This window comes from Melitaea cinxia, chromosome 8 (assembly GCF_905220565.1).
Source record: "Melitaea cinxia chromosome 8, ilMelCinx1.1, whole genome shotgun sequence".
NCBI classification, from domain to species: Eukaryota; Metazoa; Arthropoda; class Insecta; order Lepidoptera; family Nymphalidae; genus Melitaea; species Melitaea cinxia.
The window spans coordinates 3,123,084-3,150,714 of NC_059401.1; the positions used below are offsets into that span (position 1 = coordinate 3,123,084).

Genomic DNA, 27,631 nt, shown 5'->3' on the forward strand with positions numbered 1-27,631 from the left:
GGTTATTACTAAATAGCATTGTCATAAACCTGCATGGTTTTTTAATGCTAATTAGAATAAATATGTACATTATTGTTTATTTGATAAATAAATTAAAAAAATTCCTCAATATTGTCTAGTCGTGGGTCGTAACGTCTTTTATGTGTAATCGGTTATACGTAGTTTCGTGGATACACGTAACTAATTTCGAAACTGCTTATTTTTTGTAACTAGTTATTTTTGTATACAGCATCAGTTACTACGTTATATTACTTTTGTTTGTATTATGGTTATGAAGTAGTTATATGTTATAACTTGTAACACATACGAATCCCGTTACGTACGTTAATATTGATGGATAGTATAATCAAATTAACTTCCCTTCATACTTTATCCAGCTTAAGGACTGGCTGCAAAACATGTTAATTACTTTTTTGATTATTGTATAGACATATATAGTTACTGAATTCGATTACGTTAAATATCGCCCAACGCTATTGTTAATTGATATTACTGTCATAGTTCTCGCCTACATTATCGTAATTCAAAAATAGTCTTACAAACTAACGCCATATCTTCTACGAGGAGGGTGAGTTCGGGGTGATATATTAATGTGTCGAAAATAGATGGCAGTAGCAGCAGTAGAGTCAAGAATTTTTGCAAATATAATTAATTTAAATAATCATTCAAACATGTTTTGTATGATTCATAGGTATAAAAAGATATATTATAAAGTATAAATTTATTTTATCTCCAATATTTTTCGCCGTGGCAATTATTATTGAGGCCCATCGTTCGTTAGTCGGCCATATTTGAATTTTGAATTACTCCTCGTTTTACCGAGAGGTTCCAACGATGGCCTTTTGGATGGCGATGGCCTATGCCCTTTGGTGGCGTTCATTAATTAGTAGTTACCTAGATACAGTAGTTAAGGCTTGAGGTTTTATACATGATCAACAAAAATTCAAATAAAACATGCCACTTATACAAACTACTAGTTACGCCTCGCGATCTCAGCTACATAATTTCAGACCGTGAGAATGTCGGGATATTAAGTAGGGGGTGTCCGGGACGCTTGCCCAGGTAGGAGAGATGCTCCAGTCTGATTATATCATTTAAATATTTGCTCTATTTAGTTTGCTGAATGTCTAGCAAGAAAAAAAGATTTTTAATATTTTAACATTTTCCCGACAAATATAAAGATAAGCAATAAGTTTCTAATCATTTAGGTTAATAAAATAATATAGTTTTAGGATCGCAGTGTGATTCAATATTAAGTATGATTTCACATTTTTCTGTAATCACGTGCTAAAGTGAGGAAGGCTAAGTTAGGGAGACTTGAACCATGATTGGTGCGAGAGACATGATCAGTGGTTTAACATCCCCTCGGATAAGTTTTACAGAAAGTTTATTATTATATTATATATCATAACTAGCTGAGTCTGCGACTTTGTCTGCATGGAATTAAAAAAAAATTGTTCAGTTCAGTAATAGAAACTTCGTAAATAATGTATTATTTTAGATTAAACTCGATTACCGTGAAAAAAATTAAGTTAATCTTGCTCTCATTATTTCTCGCTTTCTCGCTCGTTATAATTATCCTAGATAAGGCGTCTGCCACCACATTATCTCTACCACTAACATACTCTACTTTAAAGTCATACTCCTCTAATAAAAGTCTAAACTTTGTCAAACGACTAGATAGATTAGTCATATTAAATAAGTATAACAACGGTTTGTGATCGGTTCGAATAACAAAACTTTTGCCACACAAATAAGGTCTAAAATATTTAATCGACCATACAATGGCTAATAGCTCCTTTTCAATTGTCGCATAGTTCAATTTAGCTTTATTCAAACCCCGACTCGCGAATGCAATCGGTTTCTCGTTACCATTGTATAGTACGCTCCCTATAGCAAAACCTGAACTATCAGTTTGTAAAATAAATTCGTTTTTTTGATGAAAAAATCTGGATAATCCAATACAAGTGGATTAGAAAGTAATTTTTAAGGCGCTCAAACGTGTTGTTACATTTCGGTGTCCATTCGAATTTAACATTTTTTTGACATAATTTATTTAATGGTAAAACTATTTCACCAAAGTTACGAATAAATTTACGGTAATAATTACTAAATGCAATGTATGGAATTGAACTATGGGGATCGGCCAGCAACTCCAATATTGAGATTCTTCAACGGTTTCAAAATAAAGCCTTAAAAACTTTAATTAATGCTCCCTGGTTTACCCAAAATAAAGAAATACACAGATACTTGGAAATACCCACAATCGAGGAGGAGATTGATATTTTCTGTAAAGCGTACAAATATAAATTAGACCGGCACGAAAACCAACTGGCTAGAACTCTAATGGATACTGATAATAGTATATTTCGACTTAAGAGATCAAGACTAGTTTCCATTTGAAGTTAAATTAATGAGGGATGTGCTGATTCCGAAAAGTCCAAGAAAAAGTTCAACAAATTTAATTAAAGCTAAGGGGCTGATTGTAAATAGATGGAAGGTTAAAAAAAAATCTGTGCTCTTAAAAAAGCATCTAATACAAATGGCGTCGCAAGTGACATGGACACATAGACACGGGATTTGATACATAAATTACTAACAGAAAACGAAAAACATGCGAGCTTGTGGGATCCATACAGTGAAACTTATAAAAACAAAATCCTTAGAGATAACGCATATGTAGACATCACAGATTAAGTATTAGTTACTACGTAAGTAGACATTGAAAATGATAAATTTAATTTAATTTCCCACTCCTGTTAAAAAGCACGGAATTTATAGCAAATGTAAGCCAGCCTTATCATCGCAAATCGCGGATCGCAATCGCAGTCAGCTCGAAGTTCCATTGAGTGTCGTGCGGGTTTTGAACAAAAATTTTACCCTCTTGTTTCGCATTTGTTGTTATTATTTTATTTGTACTTTTGAAGGTGTGAAGGACGTTTTGAATAACGATAGCGCCTGGGGCCGTGAAAATAACGATAGCGCCTGGGGCCGTGAAAATAACGATAGCGCCTGGGGCCGTGAAAATAACGATAGCACCTGGGACCATGACAATAACGATAGCGCCTGGGGCCGTGAAAATAACGATAGCGCCTGGGGACGTGAAAATAATGATAGCGCCTGGGGCCGTGAAAATAATGATGCGCTATTTATAACGATGCGCTATTTATAACGATGTGCTATTTATAACGATGCGCTAATTATAACGATGCGCTATTTATAACGATACGCTATTTATAACGATGCGCTATTTATAACGATAGCGCTATTTATAACGATGCGCTATTTATAACGATGCGCTATTTATAACGATGCGCTATTTATAACGATGCGCTATTTATAACGATGCGCTATTTATAACGATGCGCTATTTATAATGATAGCGCTATTTATAACGATGCGCTATTTATAACGATGCGCTATTTATAACGAAGCGCTATTTATAACGATGCGCTATTTATAACGATGCGCTATTTATAACGATGCGCTATTTATAACGATAGCGCTATTTATAACGATGCGCTATTTATAACGATAGCGCTATTTATAACGATGCGCTATTTATATCGATGCGCTATTTATAACGATAGCGCTATTTATAACGATGCGCTATTTATAACGATAGCGCTATTTATAACGATGCGCTATTTATAACGATGCGCTATTTATAACGAAGCGCTATTTATAACGATGCGCTATTTATAACGATGCGCTATTTATAACGAAGCGCTATTTATAACGATGCGCTATTTATAACGATGCCCTATTTATAACGATAGCGCTATTTATAACGATAGCGCTATTTATAACGATGCGCTATTTATAACGATGCGCTATTTATAACGATAGCGCTATTTATAATTTATTTATAACTTGTTCCTGGAGTACTCAGGGCGGATCGCCCGCGAGAAGCGTGGCCGCCGTCTACGACACCGTACGGTATACCCGTATCGTTCTCACCGCTATGACCCTCTGGGGTCTCCTCAGGAGGGCCTTGTTACTGCGAGTGGCGAGAACGTCGGTGAACACGAGGGCACCGTACAGTACCATGCTGCGCACTATGCTGACGTAGAGACGTAAAAATGAAGGAAAGTGGAGCTGTTCCAAACTGTACTTGAGCAATTATAAATGCAACTTGAGCAGTTTTCTAACACTTTGAACAATTTAAAATATTGTATACATCAAAAGATATAGGAGTTTGAAAATATTGATAATTGATTTTTTTTTTCAACGACTTTTTTGATTTTTAATTAAATAGTTTAAGGTGAGCAATTTAAAAGGACAATATAGTTGAATTGAGCTATTGAAAATCTATCGATTTACTAATCGATAGATTTTCAATAGCTCAACATTACAAGTATCATTATTTTGCAGGCTGGGGTAGGGTAGGTGTTATTTTCTACGTTTTGGCTTGTTTACGGACTTTTTGATCTTCTACGTGTTACGACATCACCTGGCTTGTTACTTGGACCCCGGATTAATTGCATGACTGATAACTTGTCTCTCTATTACACGTATTACAATTTTTGCAATTTTGATAAAGTATATTAAGATGCCGAAACCAGCTTAATTAAAATGTTATTTCAAATGTGATATCGATGGTGAGTAATCCAATTATTTAAAGAAACGTTTCAAAGCAGTATTTAGACATTAAGTATTATACCAAGAGTATTATTCGACTTAGTAAAATTATTTATAAAAGAGAAGTAATAAATTTGTATGCCATTTTAAAATTTGGTTAGCAAAAAAAAAAACAGCCTATAAATCATTTGGCCAGCATACAAAGATTTCTTTAGCCATAATAAAAATCAGGATGCAATTTTTTTTCTTTATAAAATCATAATAATAATAATTTAAACATAAGCAGGTAGCTTGTCTTATTATGTATCTGCAAAATAAACATTCATACTGCAAAATAATTATTTGGTCAGCAGGATTGATTGACATTCATATTTAAATTTTGGTTAGCAATAAAAATAGATTGCGTTTTTTTTTCAAAATCAACAGTGTTCGTTAAAAGTGGATGGGATAATTATAAAAATAAAGCTACATATATGACACTATCTCAATATTACTAAATAGGGATCCCTTTCTATCGAATTTTTTTTTGTTCTCATTTAATTTCACAGTAAGGCATTTTTTGGCATACTATTTCAGTAGGCATTATTATCTTTAAGGCTTATATTACCAGCACAAAATTAAATTTTTGCTTAGTCTCTTGAGTGCTTACCAAAATTTAAATTAACATGAGTCACTCATTGCTGCTTTTACATATATTCAGCTGTACAAAAAAATATACTGTTCAGAGACAATAAAAATTGCAAACTGATTTAGAAATATTTGCTGACTATATGCTGCTGATCAACTATTAGCTAACCAATAATATTTTTTTGCTAACAAAGATACAAATACCTTGCAAACTGTTTAAATCACATCCTTAATAAAATAGACGTAATAATTAACTCTTTTTCTTCCTTTCATTGCATTTAGAATTCATTATTATGTGTCTTTAGTATCAGTTTTATGTATAAAGCAATATTTTAAGAATATTAAAAATTTTCAGGACCTTTACATCCCTTTCCCAAATGGGAATATTCTCATACAGAGAAGTTTAACCAATAGAAATTTGTACTTGACAATACAATTCAAGAAAAGGAAACAATTATATTTACAATTCCATTCGTATATGCCACAAACATTTCGAGGAGTATTTTAAATCATCAAGCAGACGATTGACGAGGAATATTGTCCCTACATTGAACTTAAGTAAGCATAATAACTTGTGAGAGACATAGAGTTGATTTGGTTGATTTTATTAGCAATCTTTGTATTAAGGTGTACAGTTGGTGCCTGGGATTAAATCGATTATTAAATGGAAAATTTTCAAATTTTGATAGGAATGACCATGTTAAAAAACAAGCATCCGATTATTATAATAAAAGACGAAAATAAACAACAGTTTTATGAATTCTATATCGTACTGGTGTTTTATTTTTAAACTCTCGATTTTCTGTTAATATTTGGTAAAATAGAATTAATTTGAAATCAAAATTTTATTACGTAACACAAAAAAATATTAAATCTTCTTAATGTACATACTTGCTACTTTTTGATGAAAATTAATGATAAATAGATATAAAATACTTTTCACACTATTTCCACCAATTTATTAATACAAACTATTTATATTAATAAATAAGTGGAAATAGTGAAAAGTACATATTATAGTCTATTATTTGAATAATAATCATTCTGGTAAAAAAGAAATTATCAGCGCCATCTGTAGTATTATTATAGAAATAAAATTGTATGTGCACGCCATCTGTTGGTGGGGGAGGTCGTGATACATCAATTTTAATTTCTAAGTGGCGTATCTATACCAGTATATAAGACTATAAGTGTATATCAGTGTTGCCAATTTAGTAGATTTTCCACTAGATCTGGTGGTTTAGACACCCCTTTTGGCGGGAAAAAAATGGTTTTAGTGGCTAGTGGATTTTTTAGTGGTTTAGGTTTGTTCCGAATAATCTAGTATTTTTCTAGGATTTTTTTACAGGTACACACAACAGGCAAAAATGGTATAGTTTTGTTGTGTAGGCAACACCGAACGAATTAAAACCTGTCGGCTGTTGGGAATCCCCCGAAAATTGTTTATGAATTTATTGAATGAACATAAACTTTATATGTTGGGTTAAGTTTGATTTGATTCGAAAGACCAAGTTGTTATTTATTTACTCACTCGTCAGTCAGTTCTGTTGAACAGTATAGTTCGCTATTGGTTCGCAATCGTTCTCTAATCTATAAATGATACTTACTTCTCAATCTTGCTTTAATTTGTTTTTAAACTGTTTAGCGCTGTAAAATTATTTTTGAAATAGTTTTAAATAGTATTTGATAATGCCCAAGCCACAGTACACCCAAAGGTTATTCGTTAGTTAAACGGCCTCGAATTTATGGGGCGAAATGGGGGTGGTAGAGTAACGCTTGGCTCCGGCGCTGCGGGAAGTGCAGCCCTTCCGCCCTTGCGTGCGAAAGCACGCTCACTCATGCTCCGTTCCGCAGCGGAGGCTGCCTCAGCCGCTCCTCTACGCATTCGTTCGCGCACTTTCGCACGGCGGGCGAGGGCTGCCCTCCCTCCGCGCCTCCAGCTTAAAAAAAAAACACTCTAGGACCACGTGGACAGTGGGGTGCTCCGATTCGGTTTTGGGTATTTTTCAAATTTCTAAACCTATATTCTAGCACGCAATGTTACTAATTACCCGACTGCCAAGGAAGGGTTATTTTATTAGAATACTAGCTGACCCGGCAAACTTCGTATCGCCTAACACAAACTTTATGGTATGGTATTAAAGTTCAAATTGACTTTTAAGTATTATCACAAATCTTTTGTATGGGAGAATAGAAAAGTGTTGTTTTTAGACTTTTTCAGGAAATTTTAAATTTTTTTTTTTTAGAATTTTTCTCTCCGTAAGAACCATCCTTGTACTTCAAGGAATATTTAAAAAAAAGAATTAGCGAAATCGGTCCAACCGTTCTCGAGTTTTGCGCTTAGCAACACATTTTGCGATTCATTTTTATATATAAGATTATGTCTGACGCGTTATTTTGTTTAAAAGTGTCTATTTGTCAGTCGTGAAAGGTCAGTTCGTATCGTATTTTGATCTTGCAGTAAAGATGGTTTTTACGTAAATTTATTCGAAAATAACGCGTGATAGTCGCAGTACGGAGCATGAGTACACTAACCGCAGCACCGGAATTAAGGTAGAGTCAGAAATAACAAAAATTTAACCTCCGATAAAAAAATCTACCTATATTGTACATAATAGTCGTTATGTACTTACCTAATTGTTTCCTTTTTTTCTATAGTTACATTAATTATTGTTTCCTGTAGTACATAACTTAAATAATTATTATTTTATTTTCATAATTACGTTGCTGTTGTTGCTGTATTTTCCAATTTTATTTAGGTAGGTAGTCGTTGTGTTTGATTTTTTTAGTGGAATTCTGGTGGTTTGAGAGGCCAATAAGTTTTAGTGGTTTCTGGTGGTGTACACGGCTTCATTTGGTGGGTTGGTAAAAATAAAGTTGGCAACACTGGTGTATATGTATAATCTATGGTCATCACTGTCAGTCTTTGACTGTCAGGATACTGGTCCTGTTAATTTAATAGGATGTGTACTTTTTTGGTCTAAGCGTCTAAGTTATTCTGATTTCTGTGGGCGCGTTCGTGTCAAGGAAGTGATTGTCAGATGGTAAATAAATGTCTGTAAAGCAAATAAAAATGCCGTCAGTGACGAAAGATTCAACGATATTGAAAATTGCGGTGGAAATGCTCAATGCCCCCGACAAAGTACCACAATTGATTGAGTTTGATCAAAGTCAACCCTTATCGAGTATTATCCAGGGTTTGTGCAAGGCGTGGGGTCTTCCAGATCCCGTTAACTATGCTTTGCAATTTTCCGAAAGCAATAATCAAAATTATATTACGGAGAAAAACCGTAATGAAATAAAGAATGGATCTGTCCTACGCCTCGAACAGTCACCAGCCAAAACGGTTCACGATATATTAGCCAAAATTAACACAGGTACAGAAGCAGAACAAACTGCAGCTTTAACAAAACTATCGAATGTAAGCAGCGACCTAACATTCGCTCTTGAGTTTATTAATAAAAAAGGATTATCATTAATTATCAACAACATAGAAACAGGAAAATTTAAAGGCAACTGCTTAAAGTATGCCCTGGTTACATTCGTAGAATTAATGGACCATGGTATTATATCCTGGGATATTTTGGAAAATCAGTTTATAAATAAGGTTGTTAGCTTTGTTGGTAATCAAACAAATGCACAAGATCCAAAGATAATTCAGTCATGCCTTTCTATTCTTGAAAATATTGTACTGAACAGTTCAGGAAAAAATTCGCATGTTGAAAAAGAAATTACTATACCCAGTTTGATCTCTCATCTAGAGAACCAGGACAGGATCATCCAACAAAATGCAATTGCCCTTATCAATGCAATATTTTCTAAGGCCGACTTAATAAAGAAAAAAACAATCGCAGCTACATTGTGCTCAAAACAAGTAAGAAATAAAATTTATGAAAATCTTATTACCAAAAATGTATCGAAGGAAACACTAGGCACCGAGCTTGCACATCAACTTTATGTGTTACAAACATTGACTCTTGGGCTGCTCGAGCCGAAAATGCGTCAAAGAGCTGATGCTCAGGAACAGGAGTCTCAAGAGAAAATAAAAGAATTGAGAAAGTTGGCATTTGAAAATGACAATAATACCAACATGGAAGTCACAACAAGACGGCAGACAGGTAGTTTATCAAAGGACTTCAAAAAACTTGGCTTCAAATGTGAAATAGATCCTATCAAAGATTTCAATGAGACCCCACCTGGTGTTCTGGCATTAGATTGCATGTTATATTTTGCAAGAAACTACAGAGAGGATTATACAAAGATAGTTCTCCGGAATAGCTGTCGAGCAGATGAACAGGAATGTCCATTTGGCAAAACTAGCGTTGAATTAGTTAAACTACTATGTGAAATATTACATGTAGGGGAAACACCAAGTGAACAGGGACAAACTTATCACCCCTTGTTCTTCACACATGATCATCCTTTCGAAGAGTTATTCCGGATCTGTATAGTCTTACTAAACAAGACATGGAAAGAAATGAGAGCCACAACAGAAGATTTTGTCAAAGTTCTGAGTGTTGTTAAAGAACAGATTAGTAGGGCATTGGCAGCATCTCCTAAGACCTTTGATAAATTCAGACAGAAGATTAAAGAATTGACATATAGTGAAATTACCCACTTGTGGCAGCAAGAGCGTACTAATCGAGAAGTATGGGAATCCCATGCTAGACCCATTGTTGAACTTAAAGAGAAAATAACACCTGAGATTATAGACTTAATTCAACAGCAGCGCCTAGGTGTTTTGGTAGATGGAACAAGATTTAAGAAATATATGAAGATCAACAGGAAAGATAAATTTTGGTTTATCCGATTATCACCAAATCATAAAATTCTACATTATGGAGAGTGCGACGAAAAAAGTACACCAAGTTTGGAGGAATTGGGTACTAAATTGGCTGTCGCTGATATCAAATGTGTTGTTGTAGGCAAAGATTGCCCCCACATGAAGGATTTGAAAGGAAAGATTAGCAGTCCACATTTAGCTTTCTCACTTATACTAAAGGCAGCAGAAGTTCCTTCGCTTGATTTTGTTGCACCAGATGAGCAAATATTTGATTACTGGACAGATGGCATCAACGCCTTGCTAAAAGAAAAAATGACAAGCAAATCTTTTGAGAATGATTTGGAAACTCTGTTGTCTATGGACATAAAGGTCAGACTGCTTGACGCTGAAGGTATTGACATACCCCAAGATCCCCCTCAAATCCCGCCAGAACCAGAAGACTACGATTTTTATTATGAAAATAATTAAATAAACTTTAAAATTAATGTAAATAAAATCAAGTATTGTATTATACCTAGTATTTAAGTGTATCTCAAGAATTATTTAGTGGATATATTTTCATTCCTGCATCATTTTGTTGCCCATATTTTTAAGTATTCATTATTAGCATTTATTTAATAGCACATTAAAGTTTTGTAAGTTCAATGAGCCATTCGCAGAACATATACAAATGGATTAACATTCATAATAAATAATAAAATGTATTTCATTTTTAAAATTTCAATCAACAATAAATGAATATGAATTTCATACAATAATAGAATGACATATGTGTATTCTTTATATGCTATTTTTTTATATACATGTAGTCTTAGTTCATTTTACAGTGATATAGAAAGAAAGGGTAAAGATAAAAAATTTATTGATGTTTATAAAATCGATATTTATTTCATTTAACTGATGATGTTTAAGTATTCTTTAGTTATGAGTCATAATTATAATTTCACCTTATTACCACGTTTTATGTACACCAAAGATTGACAAATAAATTTAGTATAATCGTATTATAATAAAAATAAACAAATATTTTATATACAATGACTTTCATTATACAGTTATTTTTTGAAGTAAAACTTTACGCACGCTTGTCTTGGGGAGTAGGCAATGCGAGACGAGAGCATTGCGAAAAGTGTAATCGGGCGAGACGAACGGAAGTTGAGAGGCAGATATAACTTAGTGAAGATAGAAAGTTTTGTATGTTTTACTTCACGTTTTTTTTTTTTGTAAAACTTTATAAGCACCTGACTTGGGGACTAAATAACTCATAAAAAAATATAGTCGAATTGCGAAACATCTTTTTTGAAGTCAGTTGAAAATCCATGTGTTTCTATACATATTAAAAAATATGACGTATGTTCCTCTATACAAAACTTCAAGTTGGTTTGACGATTATTGAAGTCATGAAGAAACTTACGCAAAAACTTACGTCACAGCAAAGCCATACTTACATGTGGTGTAATCATAATCATACACAATGACGATAAGTTTATCTTGCATTTAAGTTGCTGATTAGTTTATTTAATACTTAAGACTTCTAAAGCAGGAAACTCATTTATTTGTTTTACTTTGATAGTTTCCGATAGATAATAATAATAAATTCTTTATTTGACTAGATACTGTACCATTTTATAATCCGCTAAACTGCGTGATAGTTTATCGAGATAGATATAATATAGGAGGTAAGACATAGGATTTCGCCTATGTCAGTTATGACTATGAGTGAGGATGGTAGCAAGTAGTTACAGGAAAACTAGCAGTATTATAACACCCTACTAATTATTATTATTATAACGTTAGTTTGTGGGTACGCATCGATTTTGTTAGTTTTTGAAAAAAAAATATACGTCACAACTGCCACTAACTACGTCAAAGCTTAGTATGAATATGCTCAGCTGGAGCTTTATATCAAGTTTTTAAAATAAATTTAATATATTTGAAAAAAAATTGATTATGTACCGAAAACGACTTACCGTTAGGCATAGATTATTAGAAACCAATTTCAATCAGTCCTTTCAAAACAGATGTTAAACGAAAAAACTTATTTTTATCCGACTTCAAAAAAGGAGGAGGTTACTCAATTCGACCGTATATAAATATATATATGTTCGGGGATAACTCCGTCGCTTATTAATCGATTTCGATAAAAAATTTTTTGTTGGAAAGGAGATATCCCTAGTTTGGTACCATAATAAGGAAACCAGGCTCTGATGATGGGATTCCAGACAAATCGAGGGAAACTCTCGAAAATCCGCATAACTTTTTACTGGGTGTACCGATTTTGATGATTTTTAATTTAATCGAAAGCCGATGTTTATCATGTGGTCACATTTAAATTTCATCGAGATCTGATACAACTTTTGGAGTAATCTTTGATAATGCGTATTTACTTGATTATTTTTCGTCTACCTACGTTGTATTACTTGTCAATATCATTGAAGCCGGTTTTTCTTCGTTTGCCTGCAAACACAATTATTTTGATTCAATTACACATATAACATAAACAATGAGGTTATGTATTCTTTATTTCTTTAGGTTGATAAGAAAAAAAAAACAGATTCCATTCACATAACTAAGCGTACGAAAATCTTTATTAAATAAAAAACACGTAAATCACAGTGACACTTTTATAAACAAATACTATTATTTTATTACTGCATCTTTGATACTTCGAACTTCGTATTTATTATTTCTTCGTCTGAGTCTAATAGCGGTAGTGTGCTTGTAGGTATGTTCTCTTCAACCCATCGGAGATCTGAATCTAGAGATGTCGTGTTTGGTTCTGGGTCTCGAGGGACGTCGGGCGTTTCATTTATATTTGTGGCTCGCATTTTAACCCCGTAGGCGTCGTTTACGAATTGTTCTTCTTCTTCTGTATGTTAAAAAAAAAAAAAAACTTTTTTACACTAACCTTTTTACAACTACAATTTTATACGTTATAATTATCTGTCTTGTTTTCAATTTATAATTTTTTTTTTTATTAAGTCGTTAAGTTACCTTACTGGCCGTCCATATATTACGACACACGAATTTCACCATTTTTTGTCAACATAAGTTTCTTCATTATTTTTATTTTCGTTTTAATTTATGTCAATTTTCCAACAAAACTATTTGAATTTTAATTTTTTAAGTTCATTGTTAATAAGTATGTAGTTGAAATACCATGTTTTAAAACTTACCAGTAGGTATATTATATTTTTAAAATGTGATGTTACAAAATTTTGGACCCCTTCCTTACCCTTGTCACACAATGCCACCTATCATCTACCACCTATCATCTATCACCTATCATCTACCACCTATCATCTATCACCTATCATCTACCACCTATCATCTATCACCTATCATCTACCATCTATCATCTACCACCTATCATCTACCACCTATCATCTACCCCCTATCCCTTCTCTTAAGGTGTGACGTAATTAATGGCTGGCCCATTAGTTACAATACAATATCTCAAAGTAAGCAAGTTTTTTTGCAAATTATCAAAACACGCAAAATTTTAAAATCAAAGGTTTTTTAGTTAAATAAGGGCAATATATTAAAAATAACCTTTTTGTGGCTTATTTACGTATTCTAAATACGCACCAATATTTTTTGAATTAAATTTATGAAAACATTTCGAATTTAACGGTTTTTTAAATAAAGAAAGGCAATATTTTAAGAGTACCCTCATCATCCTCAGCGTTGTCCAACAATGGTGTGAAAGCGTATCTCTGGTTATTATTTGTCGGTCTCCATAATACCATAATGACTGTTAGGACACCCACAAACAATATGTGCCAGTAGGCTTCATCCATCCACACTTCTTTCCAATCCTGAAATCAATTACAATTATTATTTATTTATTTATTTATACTTTATTGTACACCACAACTACATTTTAAACATTAAATACATTTAAGAAACTTCTTAACCAGTAACGTTTTGACATCAATTTAAAAAAAAAACTGTTCATTGACAGTTAGCACTTACAATAGCAAACATATATCAACTTAACAAAATTTACATATATTTAATATTTACAGCAGTGAAAGCAATAATAGTCAGACACATGTAATAAATGGTTCTACCGAGTTTCGGAACACATTTAATTACTTTAGAACTAAGTCGAATAAAATAGATTTTCCTTGAACATAATTTTAAGCTTGTCCGTATTATAATAACCCTATTGAGAAAAATAGAAAATGATCTTAAAAATTATAGCCTGAATTTGTGTTGTACTTTATAATAATTGTGTTTGCAGGCAAACGAAGAAACACCGACTTCGATTATATCGACAAGTAATACAACGTAGGTAGACGAAATAATAGTCAAGTACATACGTGTTATCAAAGATTACTCCAAAAGTTGTAATCTGATCTCGATGAAATTTAAATGTGATCACATGATAAAAATCGGCCTTCGATTAAATTAAAAATTATCAAATTCGGTACACCCAGTAAAAATTTATGCGGATTTTTGAGAGTTTCCCTCGATTTCTCTGGGATCTCATCATCAGATCCTGATTTCCTTATCATGGTATCAAACTAGGGATATCTCCTTTCCAACAAAAAAAGAATTATCAAAATCGATCCATAAACGATGGAGTTATCCCCGAACATACATAAAAATATATATATATATATATATATATATATACATATATATCTATAATCTATAATATATATAAAAGCGAAAGGTCACTCACTCATCACGAAATCTCTGAAACTATAACACCTACAAACTTGAAATTTGGCAGGTAGGTTCCTTATAAGCCGTAGACATCCGCTAAGAACGGATTTTACGAAACTCGATTCCTAAGGGGGTAAAACGGGGGTTGGAAGTTTGTATGAAAGTCCTATGTTTTTGAAGTAAGAGACTTGAAATTTAAAATGTAAGCTCTATAGATGGTGAAAAGGTGTCCAAATAATGTATCTTTAGAAATTAACTCCCTTTTGGGGTTAAAACGGGGGATGGTAGGCTGACTCACTCATTGCGAAATCTCCGAAACTATAATAGCTACAAACTTAAAATTTGGAAGGAAGGCTCCTTATAGAGCGTAGACATCCGCTAAGAACGGATTTTACTAAAATCGACCCTTAAAGGGGTTAAACGGGGGTTGAAAGTTTGTGTGAAAGTCCCATGTTTTTGAAGTAAGAGACTTGAAATTTAAAATGTATGCCTTATAGATGATGAGAAGGTGTCCAAATAATGTTTCTTTAGAAATCAACTCCCTTTTGGGGTTAAAACGGGGGATGGTAGGTTTAATCACTCATCACGAAATCTCCGAAACTATAACACCTACAAACTTGAAATTTGGCAGATAGGTTCCTTTTAGGGCGTAAACATTCGCTAAGAATGGGTTCTACGAAATTCGACCCCTGAGGGGGTAAAAAGGGGGTTGGAAGTTTGTATGAAAGTCCTATGTTTTTGAAGTAAGAGACTTGAAATTTAAAATGTACGCTCTTTAGATAGTGAAAAGGTGTTCAAATAATGTATCTTTAGAAGTCAACTCCTTTTTGGGGTTAAAACGGGGAATGGTAGGTTGACTCCCCCATTACGAAATCTCCGAAACTATAACAGCTAAAAACTTGAAATTTGGCAAGTAGGTTCCTTATAGAGCGTAAACATCCGCTAAGAGCTGATTTTATGAAACTCGACCCTTAAAGGGATAAAACGGGGGTTGGAAGTTTGTATGAAAGTCCTATGTTTTTGAAGTAAGAGACTTGAAATTTAAAATGTATGCTCTATAGATGGTAGAAAGGTGACCAAATAATGTATCTTTAGAAAGCAACTCTCTTTTGGAGTTAAAACGGGGGATGGTAGGTTGACACACTCATCACGAAACCTCCGAAACTATAACAGCTACAAACTTGAAATTTGGCAGGTAGGTTCCTTATAGGGCGTAAACATCCGCTAAGAACTAATTTTACGAAAACCGACACCTAAGGGGATAAAACGGGGGTCGGAAGTTTGTATGAAAGTCTTATGTTTTTGAAGTAAGAGACTTGAAATTCAAAATATATGTTCTATAGATGGTGAGCAGGTATCCAAATAATGCATCGTAATCTATATATATAAAAGAGAAAGGTCACTGACTCACTCATCAAAAACCGCTGGATGGTCTATCCATCCAGGTTGGACAAATATAAAGTTTGGCAGGGATGTAGATTATAGTTAGCAGACGTCCGCTAAGAACGGATTTTAAGATATTCCATCGCTAAGTGGGTTTAATTGGGGTTGATAGTTTGTATGAAACATATACAGCCTGAAAATAAAACCGAAAATGTGGTGTATAGAGAGGTTTTATAAAAATAACTATTAAATTATACTAAATTGTGCCTTTTAAAAAGTTACTCAGTTTGATAAGCATTTCAAGTGACTGAAATAAAAACATAATTTGCGTTAAACATCTTAATAGTAATATATAACTTCATAACCACGAGGACGTAATCGCGGGCAACAGTTAGCGTATTATAAACAAAGTCCCCAAAAGTGTATGTGATCGATTCGCTCAAAATTTACTGAACGGATTTTTATGCGGTTTCATCATTGTAGAGGGCTCCACCATTGGCAAGAGGAAGGTTTACGGAACGGCTAAGCCGATTTTGATGAGAGTTTCACTGGAAGTTTGCCGGCAAAACTTTGTGACACACTAACTTCAACGCGGGCGAAGCCGCGGGCACAGCTAGTATATATATATATATATATATGGTCGAATTGAGTAACCTCCTTCTTTTTTGAAGTCAGTTAACAAAATATATCAAATTTAAATATAATAAATAGTGAACTGATTCCAATGACTTGGTAAATGGATAGCTGGATATCCAGAAAAACACATAGGTAAGCTATTTTTATTTTATGTGGCTAAGAGTGGCGTAGCTAGATTTATAATAAAAATAATAACATTGTCAATGTCTTCTGCATGTTTATTTCTATATTTCTACTTAGCGACAATGTTTGCCGCGTTGGCGCAAAGGTCACAACCATGGATTGTATCTGTTGCACTGGCGGTTGCGGGTTCGATCCCCGCACATGATAAACATCTGTATTGGCCATACAGGTGTTTGCCGTGGTCTGGGTGTTTGTGCTATCCTTGTGGGTCTCCCCACCGTGCCTCGGAGAGCACGTTAAGCCGTCGGTCCCGGTTGTTATCATGTACACCTGATAGTGATCGTTACTCATAGTAGGGAATATATCCGCCAACCCACATTGGAGTAGCGTGGTGGATTAAGCTCTGATCCTTCTCCTACATGGGGAAAGAGGCCTATGCCCTAGTGGGATATTACAGGCTGAAGCAAAAATAAAATACTTACTGAAATACAAAATATTATTCGATACGACTTGAGAGAATAGAGCATGAAGATGACGGAGGCGACGACCGCGAATATTAGAGTGTTCGTGAAGTGTTTGTACAGAGCGAGCTTTACCGCATTTCTGAAAACGACAATTTTTGATTAATTTATATTACACATACATTTTTACACGTACATTTGTACGTAGAATTTTTTGTTATGTTTTAACATCTTTTAGTTAATGAAAAGAAGCAACCCAGAAACCACCCACCAAGGTCAGCAAACGAGAAAACTATTTCGCTATTACAAATTTGGTGGGTTAATAACTTTATAATGATTATCGTATATCAGATTTTTTGAGTAGTGCAGAGCAAGAAATGTGTTGCTTAAAACTTGAAGCAGTCTAAATGGGTAAGTATCTCAACCTTACAGAAGATCACCGCTAAATACTACTGTTCTCTTCTCATGTTGAGGTGTTGCAAGCGTCTATATTTCTGTAGACTACGGTAATTGCTAACCATCAGAAGAGCGTACGCTTGTTTGCCAATCTAGTCGTATACATAAAGTAGAGACTGCAATATGGTTTTTATCTATCTATTTAACATGACGTTATTATAATAACAAGTGGTCGCTTAGTGGTCAAATAATTAAATTAAAAGTTTAAGCATTATTTAAGGTTCTGTTTTCAAAGACTCTATAATATAAGCAAAAGAGTATATATCCGTGTGTGTGTCAAATACATGGTAGTGTGTAAAGTTTTTTTTGTTGATTTCAGGTATCTTTTATGCATAATTAAAAAAAATTATCATTCTGTACTCAAAAATTATCATCTTTATATCTATACGAATATTATAAAGCAGAAGGAACAACTGGTCTGATTTGAAAAATTCTTTCAGTATTATATAGTCCATTTATCAAGGAAGGCTATAGGCTATCATTACGCTGAGACCAATAGGAGAGGAGCACCTTTTAAGAGATTCCGCTGCGTGCGCTGCGTAAACAGTTTAAATGTGGGTTGAAGTTAGCGTTAGTCCAAAGTAACTATTCCACGCGGAAGAAGTCGCGGGCGGCAGCTAGTAAACTATAAGTTTGCGAAATTTCACTCACTCAAAGATACAAAGCTTTAGCTTCGCGTATGAATGTAATGATATTTTTTTTTTTTTTTTATATCACTAGTTCGGCAAACAAGCGTACGGCTCACCTGATGGTAAGAAATTACCGTAGCTTATAGACGCCTACAATACCAGAAGCATCGCAAGCGCGTTGCCGATCCAATCCCCAATCTTCCCCAGGAGCTCTGGTCACCTTACTCACCGACAGGAAAACAATACTGCTTGAAAACAGTATTATTTAGCTGTGGCCTTTTGTAAGGTCGAGCTACTACCCCAGTCGGGCTGCTCCATATTTTGAGCAGGAAACTCCTGCTGTGCCCCACCTCAGTTAAACAGGACGGGCCGGGGGCGCGCGTACCTGCGCAGCTGCAGCGTCCGCATGGTGGTGGCCAGCGACACGAAGACCCACCAGCAGATGGCGCTGTCCAGCAGCGACAGCGGCGCCTCGGCCAGCAGCAGGTCGCGGTTGGAGTCCTCGGCCTTGTGGTGCAGGCGCAGCCACGCCTCCAGCGCCGCCAGCGCGCCCCACGCCGCGCCCGCGCCCGCCACGCGCTGCAGCAGCGCGCCCAGCCGCGGCCTGCGCACGGACCGCGCTCGACCACTACTCCTGGACTCTACTCCTGGACTCTACTCCTTAACTATCGATCTTCATATATGGCCCCCGGTGCAAAAAAAATATCTGCGTGCGCGCTCAACCACTACTCCTGGAGTCTACTCCTTAAATATCGATTTTCATATATGGCCCCCGGTGCGAAAAAAATATGAGGAGTAAAATCTACTGAACTAATGACCTCGTTACGTTTTTGCTAACGCCATCTATCGCGTAAAGTCTAAAGGCGTAGCGACGTCTTCTAGTACCGCCATCTCGTCGTAACGTATTTATTTATTTTTTATTTATTTCTTCTTAATGTACACCAAAATACAGACACATATAAAGAAAGATACAATATAAGATGTACAAAGGCGATCTTATCGCTAAATAGCGATTTCTTCCAGATAACCTTTGGGTACTGGACACGATACAGTAGTAGCGGTTAGAAGTGTGCACAAATTAAGGAGGAAAAATCAATAATAAATAGATAAAAACTACAATATGATAGACTTACATAATAAAGAAAAGAAAAAAACATATAAGTAAATATTTTAGTGTATACTATATAATATACATATACATACATATATAGATACATACACACATACATACACATATAAAAATATATACATATATGTACACATAAAGTAAACTACAAATCGCGACAGTTATGATTTAATGAGCGACATATAATGCTTTTTAAGGCGTTGCTTGAAGCAAGCTTGTGTTAAAGCTTGTTTTATTGAAAGCGGAAGAGAGTTCCACAGACAGACAGCATTAACAGTAAATGAATTGGAGTAGAAGGAGATAGAATGGGGAGGAATTTTCAGAAGCAAATTGAATTCAGATCTAAGGGAGCATTCATGGGAATCGCAAAGAACCGTGAACCATTCTTTAAGGTAATGAGGGGGGGCATTAGGATTAAAAAGAACACAGTAGAGTAGAGTAAGTACATGGGTATTCCTGCGAAGGCGAATTGGGAGCCACTTGAGTTTACTGCGAAAATCGGACATATCATCGATAGATGGCGTTATTTGATTCTTTTATTTATTACTTGTTATGGTTTTAATCTTTTTCTTAGACTAGTAAGCCTAGTAAATAGTAAATGAAGAAGTAAACTCCAGTCGTGCGTCGGAGCTGACACACAAACTTTTTTTTAATGAATTATTACAGTTGCTTAAATTTTTAATAAACATCACAGATAAAAAATAGCTTAATGAAAAGAAAATAACACTTGACACATTTTCTACTTTGATAAAAAAAATATACAAAAACTCACTTGACTATCCCAAAGCCTAGAGACACGATGATAACTAACATTCTTGCGAGCGCTCTCTTCGCAACCGACATCCATTCGGCGAACATGTACGCCTCGGCGTTAAAGTAACTATGTGGAAAAGAATTTAAAATTTACATAGCGCATTTTTGTTTATTATAATATGCAGAATATGATTTCTTTTAACAAAATTATTTTACATAAAACAATAGATTTCCTTGTTAATTGGATCGGCAGGGTTTGGATATTAGATAGAAGTTAATTTTTAGTTTTTTTTTTTTATGTCACTAGGTCTACAAATAAGCGTACGGCTTACCTGATGGTAAGCGATTACCGTAGCTTATAGACGCCTGCAACACCAGAAGCATCGCAAGCGCGTTACCGACCCAATCCCCAATCCCCCCAGGAACTCTGGTCACCTTACTCACCAACAGGAACACAATACTGCTTGAAAACAGTATTATTTTGCTGTGATCTTCTGTAAGGTCGAGGTACTACCCCAGTCAGGTTATTATTATTAAGTTTATTTTTTGTCTTGCTTGCGCAAATAACTTGGAAAAGAAGGAGAGGCATAAATGCTTCACGCTTTTTTTTCTTTTTGACACCGCAGTTTGATTTATTGCTCAAAAATCTGACTTGTCATTTATTCGGTTTTTTATTGACACTTTTCACGGCAGTATAAAGTAGGAAATACTGGCAATACCGGTTAGTTCACGTCCATAATATGTTTTGATTTTTCCCAGTGAACTAGATCCGCTCTACGTCTGTCCCTCCCGCCGTGTGAGCGAAAGGTACAAACGTATGTGACTCAAACACACACTCGCACACCGCCGTGAGAGCGAGAGGGACAGACGTATGTGCCGTGAGAGCGAGAGGCACAGACGCATGTGCCGTGAGAGCGAGAGGGACAGACGTATGTGCCGTGAGAGCGAGAGGGACAGACGTATGTGCCGTGAGAGCGAGAGGGACAGACGCACCCGCTGCCGTCGATGGCGGAGTAGACGCCGTAGTAGGTGGCGCTCTCGAGCATGCCCAGCAGCGCCACGCCGCCGATCCAGTACTGGATGCGCAGCAGGTCGCGCCACTGCAGCGCGCACACCCACAGCCAGCCCGCGCACAGCGCCGTGTACACCGCGCACATCACGCCGAAGAACTGCGCACACGAGTTACGTTCATAGCTTACTAGTACACTTCTCTCGTTCAGCTCCTATCGAACCCCTCTCCTTTCCTCTAATCGAGACATTGTCAATATCAAAGACAACGTAAGACTGACCATAAAAATTAACAGTGCATAAAGACTAGACTTATACTGAATAGAGGGTAAACATTTTTGAATATCATATCAAAAATTGACCGCTCCAGCGGGGATCGAACCCGCGTCTCCGACTAAACGTGTCGGCGCTCATTATCATCATCGGTACATATTAAATAGAGGGTACTTTAAAAGTGTATTTTAATAAAAACCTCACACTCAATGTACCTCATCACATACATACATAAAAATATAGTACAAGCGCTCTGTTATAGTGGTACGAGTAGTCACCCTACACCGACGGTTTGCGAATTCGATTCCCGCTATGGATGGATATTTGTACAAATATTTCTGTCTGGTGCGGATGTCTGTCCTTGTAGGTTTCCCCACTATGGCTCGGAGAGCACGTTAAGCTGTCGGTCCTGGTTGTAATCATAAATACCTGATAGCGATCGTTACTAATATACGCTAAACTACAGTGTAGCAGCATAGTGGATTAAGCTCCAATCCTTCTCCATGGAGAAAGAGACCTATGCCCAACACTGGGATGTTACAGGCTGAATGTATGCATGCTACTGTAAGTATTAATTTAAAATAGTGACTTACTGGCAATAGAGGCCAAATAGCTGCTGACATATAACCAGATGGGGATACCATTTCAATGTGCATTGACGCGTCGTACTTCTTGTCGCTGCGGACTGACATCCAAAGGGCGTATATCCCTTCCCTTTGAACGACATGGAAGGGTGCTCTCTGTTAAAATGAATACATAATATATATATTTTTTACCCATGATGGTATGTGGTAGCCTTAGCCTATAGACACTTGCAACACCAGAAGCATCTCAAGGGCGTTGCCGACCTTCCTCAGGAGCTCTGCTCACCTTACTCACCACAGAAACGCAACACACATTAAGAGTAATACTATTTAGCTGCGATCTTCTGTAAGAGTGATACTCCCCCAGACCAGATTCCAGATTTTGGTAGATATATCCTGCTGTACCCTACCTCGATTATTTTAAAATTCAGCTCAGCTCAGCTCAGCCTATTGCAGTCCACTGCTGGACATAGGCCTCCCCAAGTTCGCGCCAGACATCAAGGTTTTCTGCAATCCGGCGCGGGGGCGTCAGAGGGTTATGTCAGACTCCTACTGACAAAAAAACCCCCACGTGTGAGCAGTCGTCCGCCTGGGTGGGGCGAGACGGGGTCGCGCTAGCATTCGCTACCTCCCCGGTTCTCCGCAATCCTCATCCAGCCTACAACGGCAATCTTACGTAGATCGTCGGTCCAACGGGCCGGAGGACGTTCCACACTGCGTTTGTCAAGACGCGGTCTCCACTCCAGGACCCGTCTGCTCCAACAGCCATTGGTCCTGCGACACAGATGACCAGCCCACTGCCACTTCAACTTACTAATTCTGTGGGCTATGTCGGTTACTTTCGTTCTCTCGCGGATAGTCTCACTTCTAATCCTATCTTTCAGAGAAACCCCAAGCATAGCCCGTACCATTGCACGTTGAGCGACTTTAAACTTGTGGACCAGTCTCTTCGTCAGTGTCCACGTCTCGGCTCCGTATGTTAACACAGGCATGACGCATTGCTCGAAGACTTTTGTCTTCAAGCATTGTGGAATCTTCGAAGTGAAGCCTCAACGAAGCCTGCCAAACGCCGCTCAGCCCAACCAAATCCTCCTATCGGCCTCCTTCTCGAAGTTATTGCGGCCTAGTTGGATAGTATGGCCTAGGTAAATATAATCCTGAACAACTTCGAGAAGGGTACCATCGACCGATACCGGTCTCGATATGACTTTGTTGTTAAACATAGCTTGCGTTTTGTCCAAGTTCATACAGACACGTTGGGACGTCTCTCCGACTCGTTTAAAAGTTACTTTAGAATAAAATTTAAAAACCCTATTCTCGAATACCCCTATTCTAAAATTGAGTCATTAAAAAAAAAACAAAAAAAAAAAAACATTATTTCTGGTATATGATAATCGTTCTTTTAATACCATTAGTATATTTAAAAAAAAAAATACATATATATTAGGTACTTTAAAATTATCTTTTTGTCTAAAATTTTATACCATCTATAAAAGTATCAGTTTCACTAAATATTTTTAGTTTTCAAGTTAATCCTACTAAATTATCCTTCTATGGTAATTTATTTAACAATTTTTTTACCAATTAGTAACTTTTTAAACAGCACTTCAAAAAGCAGCTTATCAAGGTATGTGAACTCATTATCTCGCCAATAATAGTAAATTTTAGTTTAATTATAACTGACTAAATACAAAAATAATTGATAAAGCCTGATTTGATTATTACTTTTAATAAATGAGAGTGTTGGAAATATTTGACTGTTTTATCCTTTTATGTCCTGATTGTACCGAAATTTCTACACAATTCAATTATATAAGGATGGGTTTGTTGTAAAAATACTCTCAAGTCATAATTGAGACTACACTGAATTAAGATACTGAACGTGTTTCATCGGGAATGCCCAATGTTTAAGATTACATTTGTTCTAATTAACTAATCTTCATGTGACTACTAACTGTAAATGAACAAAAATGAATCACTGAAGTGTGTGTATTTCAAAACTTCATCTGCACCAAATTAGATTATTCTTTTTATTTGTTTGTTATTGTCAAGGCAATGTTTGTATTAAACAAAAAAAAAAAAAAATAGAGTGTATGCTTAAGACAGCACGGTAGAAGTGAAAACTTATTATTACGTATCACTAATAACTATTAAATTATTAATGACAATTATTACGTATTAATTGAATATACTAAACACAGCGGCGCAACAGCGAAGAGCAATGCAAAGATGCATGTTTAAAAAAAAAGAAAAAATATATATATAATATATATGGAATAATATATATATAGAAAATAATATATATGGAATAATATATATATAGAAAATAATATATATGGAATAACAAAAGCACGGGCATAATAAGCCTGTGGATATATCACTTAAAAAAAAAAAAAACAGCGAAGAGCTGCTGACTGTATCTTTCTCACTCGGGTACACTCGGCAGTCCCGAGTGCAACCAATCAAGCTGTTCACCTCAGAGTGTGACGGATCAGCCTCATTTACTACCAACGAAAAAATTGGTGTGTGGTGCGGTTTTCACTTCAAAAAATCGATATATTCACAAAAAAAGTATCACATTACAAAGTTTGTTGGTGCATCTAGATAATTGAGGGGTTTAGTATCAAAAACTGCAAAGTCCATTTTTTTAGAGTAGCCACATTTTTATACATATACTAACTTCATATCTTTTCCTACTAATTCGTTCTTACCGATCAAAGCAACATTAGCTTTATCCAATAGAAATTAGAGGTCAAAGAATGAAGAATGCAACAAAAACAGCAATGTCCTAATGCGGTTAAATCAAAAACAGCATTGTCCATTCGGCCAATGAGAGGCCGGCGTGTTATGCCTAAACAGTATGGCGGGTGCAAACGCAGAGAGTAATACGGTGTGACTTTTGTACCCAATAAAACAACTTTTAGAAATAGTAAATAATTGTATTTTGTTGGTTGACTATTCAATTGTTAATTATGGATAACTCGCCAATAGTTGTCGATAATAACAAATCTAGAAAACGAATCAGAGATCCCACAAAATGGAAAAGAAATTTGGAGAAATTGGAGCGGTTAGTTTAGTTTCATTTACTAATTTTGATCCTTTAATCCTGGCAAATATTATTATACCTAAAATTATTGTTTATATATATTTTATTTTTAAATAAGTCTAGATATTTTATAATATTTATGTGTATGTATGTAATTATATGTAAGAGAGAATAGAGAGAATATAAGAGAATTACCCACATTGTCCTATTATGATAAGCTCCTACCTCAAAATATAGATAGCGGAAGATGCGAACTACATGAAGAAGAAAACGAAGAAGCATCTTGTCAAGAAAATTTTGATCTACCTGATGTTCGAATTTGATTAAATAATCGCAATACAGATATTTCCTTTCTAGATCCTTTATTACTTATTTCCAAAGAAAATCGCTTGACGTTCTATTGTTTTTTTTTTTTATAAAATTTAAATTGATAAATTAGTAAAAGTTTTTGTTTAACAAAAAATTACATCATACTTAATATTTTTAATTGCCCCTTCATAGTCATGTAATTTATAGATACTTATGTAATTTTTTAAAAAAATTCGTAAAGTATCAAACTATCTATAGAAGTTGCACTATACTAAAATAGTATAATCAATATCAGCAATGTCCATCAAAGTTTAATTCAAAACCTGCATTGTCCTCAGATTAGTTTCAAAAAACGCAAAGTCCATTGGTTTTTAGTGTTTTATTTATATTTAGGACAATAAATACATTGTTTTATAATAATTATGACTTGTATTGTTATTGTTTGGTTTATTATTTAATAAATTTGTAAAGTCTACTTTATGATGAAGGGAGGAAAACGTTTATTTCATTTTATTTAAAATCATTAACATTAGACTTAGCTGTTGAAACTATACCCCTCAATTGTTCAAATGTTTATTTATATACTCACTGGTTGAACAATTTCCACATCTTTCTTATCATTGGTACTCTTACTGTTAGTTAGATATATAACATTTTGTCCGTGACAGAGCACTGTTGGTAATATTTTCGTTATATTATTTTCTTCAAAAGGGCTCTCTACATAATTTGTGCATTCAACTATCCTCTGAAACACAATACAAACTTTAAACAATTTATAACTTTTCTTTGGTTTTTAAGAAAGTTGTTTTGTGTACTTAGAAAAATATCCTTGAATAAAATTCTCATATTTTAAAGAGATGAAATTGAAAAAAAAAAATCTTATGGGACAATATTCAAATCTTTTTTATTATACAAATATTAGTATTTTCATACTAATTTAACTAGGCATTTGAACGACTTTTACATTAATGTTACATAGTTTATCTTTATTGAAGTAGTTCTTGATTATATTTTCAAAGAATTTCTAAGCTTTGTACAGAGATTAGATAGTAGCTCTGATATGATTTTATGTTCGCGATCTTCTTCCTTTTGTGTTTAACATATTGAGATTACCAATATTTTGAAGTTCTTACAGAATCTCAAATATGAAATTGGTTAAATCCTTTTTGAACGAAAGCTTTTAATATGTACTGTAAATGCTTTCAAACTTTTTTCAAAATTACAAATAAACTATAGTACAAAATATACATTACCTTTTCAAAATAGTGGAAGTAATCTGGTGAGCAATTTGTTTGCATCCATGTATATGCTATTGTAATGTTTGTCGGTTCCTTAACATTACAGTGCACTAAAAATTAATATTACAATAAACTAAAGTAATAATAAGAAAATTGTTCACACTATAAATACTTTTGGAGGCATCATAGGTGATGAAAAAAACTGGATCAGTTTCATTTCTTGTATAAAATTACTTATATTAGTAATTAAATAATAATATGTTATTTATCAATTAAAGCAATCTGTTAAAAAAAATTAGCACTTACATGCGATTATTAGTTTTGAATCCTTGAAAAGTGACTTGGCTAGTGTGAAATTGCAACTTTGCTGAAAAAAAACAATAATAAATTATGAAATGTGAAATCAATTAATTTTGTCGTTTCCTAAACATTATCACTAGATTTTTATCATTTAATAGTTGTTCTGTGTATTACTTTTTCAAAGGCAATGAGTCACCTATGTTAGACGTGCTAGGCCACGATAACGTTTAAATCAATAGAAGTAAAAAGTAATAGAAAAAGTTATTTCGATTAAATACTTTTCTTACCCCGTTCAGAGGTAAATCCCATGTTCCAACATCGGAAAAGCCGAGCACAACGTTTACAACTACTATTATATATAAAAGTACGCTCTGCAACATCTTTATTTCTCTCCGGGAACGTAGTAGCCACAAACTATTTAACGATTTGTGAATGTATCCAAAACATTATTCCTATTTACATACTATGAGAAAAAAATTATTTCAAAATTCTTTTCTATACAAAAGGACATGCTTGACAATACCAGAACCTGTCAAGTTATTCTACATTTCTACTCTTTGCGTTTGCATCACAGGTTTGCATTGACAGAATTACAGAAATTATCAGTCGTAAGCGTAGTGTACAATGATATAAAATCTACA

The 27,631-nt window shown here is 34.8% G+C and overlaps 3 protein-coding genes across 3 annotated transcripts; 1 reads left to right on the plus strand and 2 right to left on the minus strand.

Annotated features, from left to right (window-relative positions):
* The first annotated feature begins 8,138 nt into the window (after nt 1-8,138).
* LOC123655564 (engulfment and cell motility protein 1) lies at nt 8,139-11,024 on the plus strand. Its single transcript, XM_045591333.1, has one exon. The coding sequence runs from the start codon at nt 8,261-8,263 to the stop codon at nt 10,457-10,459; it is 2,199 nt and encodes a 732-aa protein (XP_045447289.1). The 5' UTR covers nt 8,139-8,260; the 3' UTR covers nt 10,460-11,024.
* Nucleotides 11,025-12,551: 1,527 nt separating this feature from the next.
* Nucleotides 12,552-19,244, minus strand: LOC123655788 (transmembrane protein 87A-like). The gene is made up of 5 exons (XM_045591543.1): nt 19,204-19,244; nt 18,739-18,957; nt 17,290-17,410; nt 13,662-13,809; nt 12,552-12,860 (listed from the first exon to the last, which is right to left on the minus strand). The coding sequence occupies exons 1-5, from the start codon at nt 19,242-19,244 to the stop codon at nt 12,640-12,642; spliced, it is 750 nt and encodes a 249-aa protein (XP_045447499.1). The 3' UTR covers nt 12,552-12,639.
* Nucleotides 19,245-20,206: 962 nt separating this feature from the next.
* LOC123655595 (transmembrane protein 87B-like) lies at nt 20,207-27,585 on the minus strand. The gene is made up of 7 exons (XM_045591360.1): nt 27,278-27,585; nt 26,997-27,057; nt 26,706-26,800; nt 26,042-26,197; nt 22,107-22,253; nt 21,226-21,401; nt 20,207-20,359 (listed from the first exon to the last, which is right to left on the minus strand). Exons 1-7 carry the CDS (start codon nt 27,368-27,370, stop codon nt 20,248-20,250), a joined length of 840 nt encoding a protein of 279 aa, XP_045447316.1. The 5' UTR covers nt 27,371-27,585; the 3' UTR covers nt 20,207-20,247.
* Between the last annotated feature and the right edge of the window lie 46 nt (nt 27,586-27,631).

Excerpts from the sequence above, each read along its gene's own strand:
- LOC123655788 (XM_045591543.1), bottom strand. The coding sequence starts at position 19,244 with ATGGCGGTACTAGAAGACGTCGCTACGCCTTTAGACTTTAC. Across the intron at positions 17,411-18,738 it reads CGGACGCTGCAGCTGCGCAG|AAATGCGGTAAAGCTCGCTC; the intron begins GTACGCGCGCCC and ends TGTCGTTTTCAG. Across the intron at positions 13,810-17,289 it reads GAATAATATTTTGTATTTCA|GATTGGAAAGAAGTGTGGAT; the intron begins GTAAGTATTTTA and ends AATTGATTTCAG.
- LOC123655564 (XM_045591333.1), top strand. The coding sequence starts at position 8,261 with ATGTCTGTAAAGCAAATAAAAATGCCGTCAGTGACGAAAGATTCAACG.
- LOC123655595 (XM_045591360.1), bottom strand. The coding sequence starts at position 27,370 with ATGTTGCAGAGCGTACTTTTATATATAATAGTAGTTGTAAACGTTGTG. Across the intron at positions 26,198-26,705 it reads ACTTCCACTATTTTGAAAAG|AGGATAGTTGAATGCACAAA; the intron begins GTAATGTATATT and ends ATTGTGTTTCAG. Across the intron at positions 20,360-21,225 it reads TCCGCCATCGACGGCAGCGG|TTACTTTAACGCCGAGGCGT; the intron begins GTGCGTCTGTCC and ends TTTTCCACATAG.